The sequence below is a fragment of the Magallana gigas genome, chromosome 7 (genome assembly GCF_963853765.1).
Source record: "Magallana gigas chromosome 7, xbMagGiga1.1, whole genome shotgun sequence".
NCBI classification, from domain to species: domain Eukaryota; kingdom Metazoa; phylum Mollusca; class Bivalvia; order Ostreida; family Ostreidae; genus Magallana; species Magallana gigas.
In genome coordinates, this window is record NC_088859.1 from 28,284,032 (window position 1) to 28,297,268 (window position 13,237).

The following is a 13,237-nucleotide window of genomic DNA, read 5'->3' on the forward strand; positions in this document are numbered from 1 at the left end:
AGGAATGAAAGGACAAAATTGATTGGCTAATGTCGAGTCCCATTATCCAATAGAATTTGTTGTAAGAATAGATTAGACGAAACAAATTTTCAGTGATCGGAGAGTTCCTATGTGACAGGTTGCAGCAACAAACTGAACTGGTGAAATCTAGCCGATTGTTTTGATGATTTGTCTGTGGTTAATTCATATTTTACAATGACATCTAATACGAGGTACATGTCACTTTGAGTTGAACAAATATGAACGTTACTCCGAATCTAACATCAGTTGATATTCTGACACTAACAATTTCACTTCGTGCTAAATGTTTACAGTTTGAAACGTGTCTATTTTTCGGTGACAGACTATGGTTGGGTTCTTTTTAGTTAGTATATAACATTATTTATACGATATTTGTTCTACGATACATGAATTATAGGATAATGACCTAATGGAATATAAATCATGCAGTTTACTTTTAACGGTAATGACAATTGTAATGCATTGATAGAAAATTAGAAATGTCCTATTCACTCAATATTTTCAAAAGGAATCAAGTGAAGTCGTACCCAAACTGACTTTTACCCATGCAGACTTGTAATCGAATGGTCCGGTTATACCCAAAACTCTGTGGTCCACTCATTTTACAACTTCACTATAGTCAACTCGTACTCACGAACAATATATTGAAATTATTATAATTAAAAAATTCAAGAGTTTTTTAAATACTTGTCAAATGCATAACATCTTGTTTTAAAAGATGTACAGTATCAAATTTTGGTAAATATCTCTCGAAATCATTTTCTTCTCGGAATCTCCACTATTTTGGATTAAATTATTATTCTTGAAAATATTTTAATGTGATGTACTTCTACATTCAAATTGATCAGTTGATGAATGTCAGTCATGTCATTTGTTTACTTAAATTCCCTCTACTATCAGACTTGATTTGTATAGGTGAATTACCAATAAACACTACATGTAGCATGGAAATGTTCTAGAATTATTAATACTTTTAGACACTATACCAGGCCATTACATACCATTGTAAAAATACATGCAGTTTTATAATGCAGAGTTGAATAACTTATTCAAGAGAGTTTTGTTTATGGATTTAGCATGTTTTGAAATATATGAGATTTTGAAGAATAAGTATGATATTTACATTTACAGCAAGCCAAAACCAGCATGGCAGAATTATGTAGCAGATTTTGCAAACATGTTAAAGGCTTTTATTGGCTCCAACTACTTAACCGTTTCCTATGCATTTTTACAAAGTGGTTTAGGGGTAAGTTACATAAAAAATGTTACAAAGAACAAATCTGTGCATTTATTTTTAAATACATGTATTACATAATCTTTGTTCTATTAATAGTTGACCATAAAAGATATTTATGTCTTGATTATTAGATAAAGAATATTGAACATGTGTATGTAACATGAAATCTGCAACAGTTGTAACTATAATGAACTGCCTTTTTTCTTTGCAGCTGGGATTTGGTGGACTGCTTTTGATTGCCTTGGTGACTGATCACTGCTGCCACCTAATAGTTAAAACAAAATACCATGCCATCAGACATGTAATAGAATTATACAAAGCTTCCACAGAATCCTCAAATGGTGCCTCTTCATCTGCCAGAGACAATGATGCAGAACTGTTTTCTGATGACGAAGATGATGACATAGTTATATATGATGTGGATGAAGCGTCAATGATAGAACAGCACATGCTGAAGCACATGTCCTATGGTGACATAGGACAGATCAGCATGGGTAAAGTGGGAAGAATCATTGTGAACTTCTGTATTGCAATGACACAGTTCTGTTTCTGTGTGAACTACTCCATCTTTCTGGGAAATACTGTGTATTCGTTATTTCCATCCAATGTGTGTTATAACGGCATTGTAAATGTGGACAATGTAAGCTATGTAGCTAAGATAGAGCCTTATTGTGAACTTCGTTATTTAGGACTAGTGCCGAGTACTATTATCAAGCCAACAAAAAGATCCATTGGAACTGATTTCACGAATTCTTCTTTATTGGGTGTCCTACCTGGAAAGAATGATACAGACACATCTGATACGCCTCTGACAAATTTAAATGGCTCAGTCACAAGTGCATTCTTTGAAAATATTTCCACATCAACAGAAATGCCTTTTGCAAATGCAACATCCATGGCCATGTCAAATATAACAGGGGAAGTAATCCAGTCCACTGCTCCTGACTTGAAGCTATTAGTGCTGGCTCCTCTTCCTTTCTTTCTGTTGTTTGCACTCTTCAGAAATGTTAGAAAATTAGGATTTATTAGTGTAATAGCTAATGCGTCCATTTTATTGGGCAGTGCATCTGTCTTCCTTTACTTGATAGTTGGTAAGTGGATTTTATTACAGATTTAGCATGTTTAGTGTTGAAATACACTGTACATTGTTTTAGAATTTATCGTTTGAGTACAGAATATAGCTAAGAAGTCACCAATATTACTGGTATACATGTATCTTCACCACTGAAAGTCAGAACTATGCACTTTTACCAAACAGAGTTTTTAATATCATGTTGTTGTAGTGGTGTATTTTCTTTTGTCAGATTGGCAAGGTTTTTTTTTAATATTCACTCATGAGGCCACACGAATATTATTTCTTGTTCATTGGATCCAGTGCGCTCGTATTTGAATAAAACTATACTAACAATATTACAATGTATTATTAATTTTTCCCATATCTAGGAAGTTCTGCGCTGTTTTCTGTTCTAAATCCACTCAGTCTCTATTTTTCGCATTTTATAAAATAGTTTTAATTTATAAATCAGAAGCAAGTAGAAAAAATATAACCATCCGCACAAATTTATTTATATACCGCCTAAATATTTTTGCCACAAAAAATGATAACTAAATTATTTAATCGCTTGCCCACTTGTACTTTTTTACACAGGATGTCCGACGAAAAGAAATTATATTGGTGTGGCCTGATTTGAACTAATGTAATAATCCTCGTTGATTTTTAATCATGTTAATCACTACATTTTAAACTTTTTCTATTGATTAAAAAAAAAGAAAAGAAAATGAATGCAAGTACTTCAAATGTACATTAATTAACAGATCTTTAATTATAGATCATCATGAAGCATTGACATTTGTCCATCTTACAACAGTAGGTTATTACAATTTCAGACTTTCAAATTCACGACACAATAATATGGACGAAATGGGAAGGACTTCCTATATTCTTTGGTATGGTGACTGCTGCATTTGAAGGGATTGGTTTGGTATGTGATATTATCTTAAAATTTTAATTTGGTACCATTACATGTACATGTAGAGGTTGAAGATATGTGCACATATGTATTGTTTAGATGTATATATACAGAGGTTCTAAGTGCCTTTGAGTATAAACAACTATGACAGACACAATAAGAAATTGCATGATTTTCTTACTATAATATAATCTAAATTGTCATGATTTTAAAGCATATAGTCTATATGCTTTAATAAAATCATGACAATTTAAACAACAATTGTCATTTGATCATATGAAATTTTGATCATCAAAGACACTTCTTGAGAATGATATGGTGAAAACAGTTTTTAAAAAATTTTAACGGTTGAATTTCAAATAAATTAATTTCCACATGTTTCTAAAAAAATTTATTTAGATCATTCCAGTAGAATCCAGCATGGAGGGAAATCGTCACAACTTTGCCGCCTTTCTTCACGGTGCAATAGGTGTTCTGGGTGTGATCCTCGGAGGATTCGGTGTGATGGGATACCTCCGGTTCGGAGAGGAACTGAACCAGATGTTGAACACGAACATTCCGTCCTCCAGCTGGGTATCTGTGGCCGTAAATATCTGTGCAATCCTAGGGGTACTGTTGACGTTCCCACTTCAAATTTACCCTGTGATAGAAATGTGTGAAATTTTCCTCTTCTCAGAAGGTAATGCATTCATATGTTATAGGGTGATTGTATGTGTATGTATAATTATTCTTTTTAAGGTTATAATTTTTATATCCTTAGAATCTCTTGTGCTATGAAGCTTATTTGGACTCATGGAGATGATATATGCGATTTATTTTCATATAAAAATAGTTTTTATTATCATATTCTAAATTATGTTTCGAAGATTCACAGAGAATTGTGGTAAATATTTTATTGTTGGCATATCTATCATATCTATCAATTTTTCTATTTATTTGTCCTTGTTTGGCTATAACATACATTTCTTGTATTTGTTATAAATAGACTTCATATTTGGCTAAGTAAATGGTCAAGGCTAGATGTTAATGTCATTTGCAAAGGTCATTGATGTAGGTCAATGAACATATTACATTTGGCTGTGTATCCTATTTAGCGTTTTTGGCGGAATGTGGCTTCCGCTATATCAAGTACATCACTAAATGCCATGCATATATGTATAAGAATAGTCACATTCAGGAATATGTTAATTCAAATCAACGCTAACTTGTTCAAAAACTATTTTGCGCCAAATATTGTACACCCTAAATATAATACGTTTACAGTATTTGCATCATGGAACTTTACGATAATGGAAGACTTAGTGTTTTTCAAACACATCCTGTATACATCTATCCCAAGAAAAAAAACCAATATATACATGTAGTTTTATATGTATTGATAATTTATTAACTATTGCATCTTTATCTTTGATGAAGGTGCTCTCTGTGGACCAAAGAAGAGGTCCTCTTCACTGCTGAGTGAGGAAGATGAGGAGGAGGCTGAAGGCAAAGAGTCCCTCCTACCGGATGCCTCGGACAAGTCATATACAGCCCTTCCAGTATCTGTAGCAGCACACATTCCTAAGTCGGTAAGTTCTAAATGTGTGCGTTTTACTAAGACATCTATTTTATTAGCTCACCTGAGCTTGGCTGTTCAATCCTTCACTATGATAAATAATTTTCATTTTTTAAACCATAAAAGTAGTTTTAGAGCTTTTCTTTTTTTAGACTTATAATTTACTAAATCTGCTGGTTGAATTCATAGTTATACATGTAGTAGCAAGAAAGTAGAATGGCTAAATTGTTTACATGTGCCTCAAGCATTAGTTCTGAAAGAAGATATTTTGCGATTTTACTCTTTTTTTAAAAGATAACATAATGATATAAGGTAGTAAATTTCTATGTTAGTTATGACATTTTAAAAAATAGATCAAGACTTGTGAGATCTGGATGAAGAGGAACAATCAACTGTGGCTAAGAGTTGTCTTGCCTTGAGTGTGATTTCAAGTAGTATATCTGCGGTGTCTCATGTTTCTATCCAATATTGTTTTAATCTGTTCCCTTTTCAATTAAATTTGATTCTTTGTTAATTTAGTTTGAACTTTGCATTTTACAATATACAAGTACTTGACCAACTTTAGAGCCCCATGCTAATTTTGTCAAGGGTTTCATGTTTACAGGTTATATTTATTACATGCATAAAAAGTCTGCATGCATTGTTGTTTATATTTCTTCAAATTTTAACTTTACTTCTCAAAAATATTTTTGTATTTATTTAATTAGAGGTTGATTTTGATGTCCATGGCAAGCACCAGCATAAGATATATACATTTGCATAATTTTATTTGACATATTTATGTTCATTTGGTCATAGTTTGCTATATGGGTAAGTAGTATATGAGGGATTTTAAAAGAGGATATGTACACAAAATATGGCATGCTCATTCATTTTTATCGACGATTGAATATTAAGGTAACTCGCTACATAGAGAATTATCCTTTTTTAAAACACTACATCACAAGATGGTTATTTTATTTTTATTTTTTTTGAAGAGTTTGTATCAATTGATTTGGTTAAATATCATGAGAGCTCAGTGGTTAAAGAAATGGAGGCTTCTGAACCTCAAATCATGAATTTGACTCTGCCTGGGACTTTTGTTTAATATATATTATGGAATGATATTTTTGAAAAATCATAATTTTTTATCCAAAATGCATATTTTGCCTATTTGACTTAAATACTTCATATGCATCATGCTATCTATCCTAATCAAGTGAATTTTTTCTGATTTGAGAAACTATTTCAAGATGTAGTGAGCCACCTTAAATTGATTTCACCATATGTGAACATGACAAAAAATCAGTGATCAAAGTTTTGATTTTAGGTAATATAAAGAACCCAGCTCCAACATACATGTACATTTGTTTAAACATATTAAGGCAATCCAAAAGATAGAAGTGCTTTCTACCTATAGTATTTTGTTTATCTATATTGATGTTAAGTAATAAATGAAGGATAAGTCTGCACAAGTGAATATTTATCCATAGAACACCACATGAAAAGTTTATAACATTCAGATGACCATTGGCTTGAAGGACTTTGAAAGCATTGTGTCATGTATCCATTCATTGTCTGAAATACTCAGGAAGATGAATCAGAAACTATTATTGCATAGAAGAGGATAATTTTTTTTCCCCGAACAGTCGAACCCCGTTACTCTTTGTTGGTAAAATGGTTTATATGGGTATATGTTACAGTTGCAGGCTTGAAGTAGAAAGAATACTTTTTCATCATTTTATTTTAATGATCGTAATTGTTATTTCTCTATAAACAAACAAATTTAGCATCATATTGTTTACATATAATGTATGTGACATATGTTAAGATAATAAACCAGTATACTTCGACCTTTGGCATATCTCCAACAATGGTCAAGTCGTGCAGATCGAAGGCTTATTATTGATTTTATTCAGTTTTAACAGCTGGAACTATCTTGATGCATGCATGCAAGTTTATAACCTGATTATGAGCAAATATAATAATTTTAGGGAATAAAAATCAGTACACAGTAGTTAAAATTATTGAAAATTGAACCTGAAACAAAACGATTGTAAGAGTGAATTGAAAAACAATGCCTAATATATAAATTAGCAGAAATATACTGAAATAGCTTTTAGTTATTTAACTTTATTTACTTGTAAACATATTATATTTGGCATGTATCAGATATTTGGAAATTAGTTTTGAACAAGTTGGCATGGATTGTAATGTACTGTGAAATCATTTTTATTTTGTGGGGGTGAATGTTTGTGGGAGCCAACATTTTCCTGGTTCATGGGGATGTAATTTTGTTGATAGCAAGTTCGGTATAATTTTAATTTAATAAGTATTAAACAAATGCTTGTATATGGATTAATGAGGATGTAAATTCGTGGGTTATCTGTGAAAACCATGAACATGGGTCCCCCATGAACAATGATGATTCCACAGTATTACCGAAAGTGACTATTCTTATACATATATACATGGCATTTAGCAATGTACTTGATTTAGCGGAAGTCGCATTCCGCCAAAAGCTCTAAATAGAATACACAGTCAAATGTAGTACGTTTACAGTAAGTTGCTTCTGGCAAAAGCACTTGGGGCATGGATTACCCTCCCCCCAACTTAATGTATTGTATAAATATAAATCTAAGGCGAACTCGCACAATGACATATTTCTTGTTTATGTATTCATATGCATAATACTTCTGATCAAATGTTATTATTAGTGTAACTTATTCGTCTTTTTAAGCTAAGCCTTGTTTTAAAATAGTGTTTTTCGATAGACACTTATAAAGAGAGAAGGCATGCAACCTGCCTCAACTTGTATGCATCAGCTGGACCTATTTTAAAATACACAAAATTTTATTATGAATGAGATTACAGACAAAATAATGCTCAAAACTTCTGAAAATGCTGTTAGCTCTAATAATCGAACAAGGAAATCATGTGTATCAAAAATTCACCAGAAGGAAAACTGATCATGCTACCCAAACATATTTTTAGATCAAAAACAACATTAAAGACCTAGAAAATAGAGTAAATTAATCAACAGGAGTTAGCATTCATTTACTTCCGGCCAGCTGATGCACTCATGATAATAATATTTGAACAAGGAAATCATGTGTATCAAAAATTCACCAGAAGGGAAACTGATCATGCTACCCAAACATAATTCAGTTGATTAGTTATCTTTTTAACAAATTTAGAATTTTAAGATCAAAAACAATTTTAAAGACCTAAAAATAGAGCAAATTAATCAACAGGAGTAAGCATTCTTTCGGGCCAGCTGATGCACTCCAACAAGATGTGAGTGATTTAATCGATATTTTTCCAAATTGGTGTCTTTTAAAAATAAAGTAAAAGAAAAGAAGAATGTCTGTCAAATTTATTAATGTGAAAATTTTCCATAATACATGTATGTCATGCTTTTCCTGATAATATACAATCAAGGGAAGTTAAAGCGATGGAGACAGACATCAAGGAAAGAGTTGCATGCCTTAATCTTTCTTTTTATATGTCGTTCGAAAAATGCTTTTTTTTAAAATTAGCTTGTATATTCAAAATGGTTTCATTTTCTATTTGATAATATTATATGCAAACAAGAATGTTATAGGAAGAAAGTATATCAGCCTCAGATTTTTAAGAATTAAATAAAACAAAATTAATATGAAATAGGTTTGTGTGTACGTGGTTTGGGGGGGGGGGGGGTCATGCCTCATGTATCTGTGGCTTTTGGCATTTTAAAATAACACTGCATGGTTGAAAATTTAAGATAGTCCTTTATTATTTATTTCAATCTTTCAATTTTAGTTGCATATACCGCTATTTCTCTGTGGAAGCATTAGAAATCTAAAAGTTACAATTTGTGAATTTTGTTGGTACCTTTCACTCAGAAATAAATTTGAATATGCAACAATTATGTATTGATATCCATATTCATTGTTCAGGAAGGCCAATATAGGAAGCTACTTCCTCACCTGAAAAAATTAGCAATTCATACAATGTTGTCATAGGAACATGGCATCATAGTATATTGTACTGTGAACAAAATGGTACTTATTTCTGATTGTTATACTTTCATGTTAAATACTGAAATCTGATTGGTTAAGACGCAGTTAATAATATTTACTATTACCCTCAGCGTTAGCAACGCACTTGGCAACGGGTAACATTAAAAAATGTTACATGCGCGAAAATTATGCGCGTACGGTTCGCTGTAGAATTCACGTTATTCCTATATAAAAGCAGTAAAATTTTCTTAAAAATTTTAAAAAAGACATTCAGTATAACAAAATAAATAGTGCCTGTTTGGGAGGATAACAGTTGAAATTGACACCCCTTGACTTCACCCATTCAGTATAACAAAATAAATAGTGCCTGTTTGGGAGGATAACAGTTGAAATTGACACCCCTCGAAAACCATTGTCAACCTCCGCTTCGCGTCGGTTGACAATGGTTTTCTCGGGGTGTCAATTTCAACTGTTACCCTCCCAAACAGGCACTATTTATATAATGCTAAATTATATCTTGTTTATTCTATAATTATTAAGAATAACAAAATCTTTTAACTGTATGTGATCTTATATAAGAGTCACTTGATTTTAAATAATTCAGTTGTATTATCACATGATTTAACATTCATAAACATGTAACTTTATTTTAATTGATTAATTACATACTATATATTAAATAGTGCCTGTTTGGGAGGGTAACAGTTGAAATTGACACCCCAAGAAAACCATTGTCAACCGACGCGAAGCGGAGGTTGACAATGGTTTTCAAGGGGTGTCAATTTCAACTGTTATCCTCCCAAACAGGCACTATTTATTTTGTTATACTGAATGTCTTAATTTTTAAGAAAATTTCTTGCTTTTATATAGGAATAACGTGAATTCTACAGCAAACCATACGCGCATAATTTTCACGCATGTAACATTTTTTAATGTTACCCGTTTGCTAAGTGCGTTGCTAACGCTGAGGGTAATAGAACGGATTATGAACTGCGTCTTAACCAATCATATTTCAGTATTTAACATGAAAGTATAACAAAAAGCTATGTGTCAGTTACAATTGACCAGCAATAATGTATGTATTATTTCATCAACATTACGTATACATTGAAAAATGATCATAATTAAAAATTTTAATTTCTTTATAATGTACGTGTTTTACAGGTTCCAGCTTGGAAGAGAAACATATTGCGGATGCTGATTGTACTGTCATCCACTGGACTGGCCATTATCTTCAGAAATAGTTTTGCCCTGGTGGCAGCATTTACAGGTTAGATGTTTTGAATATTGTCTTCCATGGAAAGTTATTTGAAGGTTAATAATCAAAAACACATTTACAGTAATCAGAAACACACAACTAATTGGGGAAAAATTTCATCAGCACACAGTGAAGGGAAATATTTTATGCATTGATGTGTTGAATAATTTAAAAGTTGCACATTATGCTGTATTTAGGGAAATATTTGCCCCCAATTTATTTTTGCCTATTTCACCCTCCTTGTCATTGGGCAAATAATATGAGTGGGCGAATTCAAAACAAGTATTTAATTACTAAGTCAATTTGAAAGAGGATCTATCATACATTCCATTGTCTGGGTAAATTCAATACAGGGTGAAATTGTTTTTCAAATGTACAAGGGAGAAAAAAAAGACAGAGTGAAAATAACCCTTGGTACAGTATTTTATTGGTTTTAAGTTAAAATTCAATTTTTAAGGCATGATTGAAAAAAGAACTTTGTGTATATATACTTTCTGAAAACCAATTGAAATTAGTATTAGAATTCATCTTAATAGAGAATTATTTCTGTTGAATTGAGAAGAGTTTCATCTTAATTAATGACTCAATGCCAATAAATATCTTTGCCAGCTAAACTATGGCTACTCTTATTTCCCCGCTTTGGAAAAAGAGGAAAGTCAAAAATTATCAACAGCTTTATGTAGGAAAAATTTTTGATTATTATAATTTTTCATTTCCTATTTCTTGAAATATAATTAAATGTGTTTGATATTGTTTTTTTTTTTCCTTCACCAGGTGCCATAGGAAGCTCGTTACTTGCCTACATCCTGCCTTGTCTATTTCATCTGAAACTGTGTCACAGGGACCTTCCCTGGCTCGTCTGTTTCAAGGACACTGTGATCATTATGCTAGGAATCCTCTGTAGTATTGTCAGTCTTTATTCTGTCATCATACAGCTTGCAAAAAACACTTCAGTTTAAGGTGCAACATATCTTTATCCATTACAATTTTTTGACTGAGCCCAGTGAGAATTATTGTTTTAATCGAGGGATATTTTTACCTTAATACTGTACAATTCTCAATGCTTGAGGGTTATATTTTGCATGTTTACCAGTAATTTATTGAATTGATATTATAAGATATTATGCCCATTTTGGAATGGACATGATAATTAAATACCGGTATCCATACATATTTTTAAAAATTCTTTGAAATTTATTTGAAGCTTTTAGATTAGAAAATAAATATATACAAAGAGAAAAATGTGATTACCGAAGCAGTACCATGAATTAATTTAATCTAATTTACATGTATACGACTTAAATTAGCACCTTTGATTGGAATACATATAGTACTGTTGGTATGTAAGCTTAATCATTACATTTTATTAAATATAACATGCCTGTAGTAATTTTTGTCAAATTTTTAACATTACATATATTATAATATCAATATTATTATTCATTTCATAATTTGATTTTAGGATATGTTATTTTTTTTGGTTGTTAGACCAAACAAGTTTACTAAAATTTTTGAAAAATGACTGGATAATGAAATATCATTGATATTTTCTAAAAGTCTAGTATTTTTATGTTGCTGTTTTTTTATTCCTATGCTAATATATGGTAATTCTAATTTGCATTATGTTTACCCAAATAGCTTCTACATGAGATTTTGGGATTTAGTTAATATTCAAATGCAGTTCATGCGATATTATATATGCCTCTTAAACATATTAAAGTTAATATCAGTTTGAGAATAAATTTTAGAAGTTGCAAAGAGCAATTTAGTACATGCATGGATTCAAAAGCTTTGCTTTGTATATTAGCACATCAATCAGTATTGGAATCAAACAAATGAATTGGTTTGCTGTGTTTTCATATTAATGATGTTGAATTATTGATGCTTTACAGTATATCTACATACCGGTATTTATTATAAAATTATATAATATATGACATTAATTTTTTTTTCTTTCATATCAACATTTTTGAGAATCATAAATATAGTTTATTTTGCACTTACCTCAAAGTAAAAAGTATTGAATGTTGATCTTGAGGGATCTTGAATCTTTTATTAGAAATTTTTAAATTAATGCATGTATAATTTATATAGTGTAAAAAAACCCAAATAAATGCAGTTTTCCATTAGAATCAAATCCAAAAGAACACAAGATTTGTACAAAGTTTGTAAGCTTCAGGTTTCCAGTTTAACTATAAGTAAAATGTTGAGGTTCTTCTGTCACTTTGATTTTGATATGTGGTATTGAATTTCTATTGGGGCTTTTTGCTACAGATAATTTATTGTAAGAACCTGGTGTTCATTATTTTCTGTCAATATATCAAGTGTGATATCTTAGCAGGAATTTTAAAATATTTTTGAAGTTTTCAATTTTTTTTAATTGTATTGAGATTGAAGAATTGTGCAATTATGTCCATAAATTAAATGTTTCAATGTTAATTACAATCAATTTAAATAAACTGCTCAAAGGTGGCTGTTTTCTTTCAAAAATTGTGTCAGAAACCTATATACTAGTAATTATATTTTGTGCTTGTTTAAAAAGAAATGTAAGCTGTAACTTTTATCTGTTGGCAAAAGAAAAACCCCAAAAACAAAAAACCAAATGATGATTACAAAACTTCATAATCATTTGAATGAAACTTTGGTACAAGATATTGATTGCTCTCTGTCTAGTAACTAGTATTTTTTAGCTATTGAATACACAAGAAACAATCCTGTAAAAAAAACCAGGAATATGATTTTGCTTCATTTGTTTCCTCTGCATTTTTTTTTTATTTTTAATAGGGTTGGGTTGTCTCGGACATTTTTAGACTATTTTGATCTCCTCTAGAAGAAGAGCTCTGTCTAAAGATATAGGAAAAATGTTCAAATTTCAAAGCTTATTAAATATATGGATTTTACCATTTCAAAATGATAGTTTTCAGTTTTAAAAAATCTTATCTAAATATTGAAGGTAGATCTCGGGAGTAATTTGTTGACCACCCAGCCTGTTTAAAATTATTACTTGCTTGTACTATTAATAAGGTTTGGTTTTTTGTTTTTTTTTTTACAAATGCCAACAATCTGGCATGCAATATTTGTTGCTTTGGAATTCTGTGATAAATTTATATGTTTCATTATTTATGAAAGACAGAGTACAAGAATGAGATTATTTCGAAACTCAAAATTATAAATCACAATATTGTCTGGATTTTTTTCTCAACAATACTGAGTGTT

General features: G+C 30.9%; 1 protein-coding gene across 2 annotated transcripts; it reads left to right on the forward strand.

The window, feature by feature from the left end:
• Positions 1-65: 65 nt before the first annotated feature.
• LOC105320680 (uncharacterized) lies at positions 66-11,092 on the forward strand. 2 transcript variants are annotated; one of them, XM_034458356.2, is made up of 8 exons: positions 66-212; positions 1,153-1,267; positions 1,470-2,349; positions 3,146-3,240; positions 3,628-3,907; positions 4,645-4,796; positions 9,928-10,033; positions 10,796-11,092. In XM_034458356.2, exons 1-8 carry the CDS (start codon positions 196-198, stop codon positions 10,978-10,980), a joined length of 1,830 nt encoding a protein of 609 aa, XP_034314247.2. In that variant the 5' UTR covers positions 66-195; the 3' UTR covers positions 10,981-11,092. The 2 variants fall into 2 exon arrangements, with proteins under 2 accessions (XP_034314247.2, XP_065923122.1); XM_066067050.1 differs by lacking the exons at positions 9,928-10,033; positions 10,796-11,092 and adding an exon at positions 5,137-7,598.
• Positions 11,093-13,237: the final 2,145 nt, after the last annotated feature.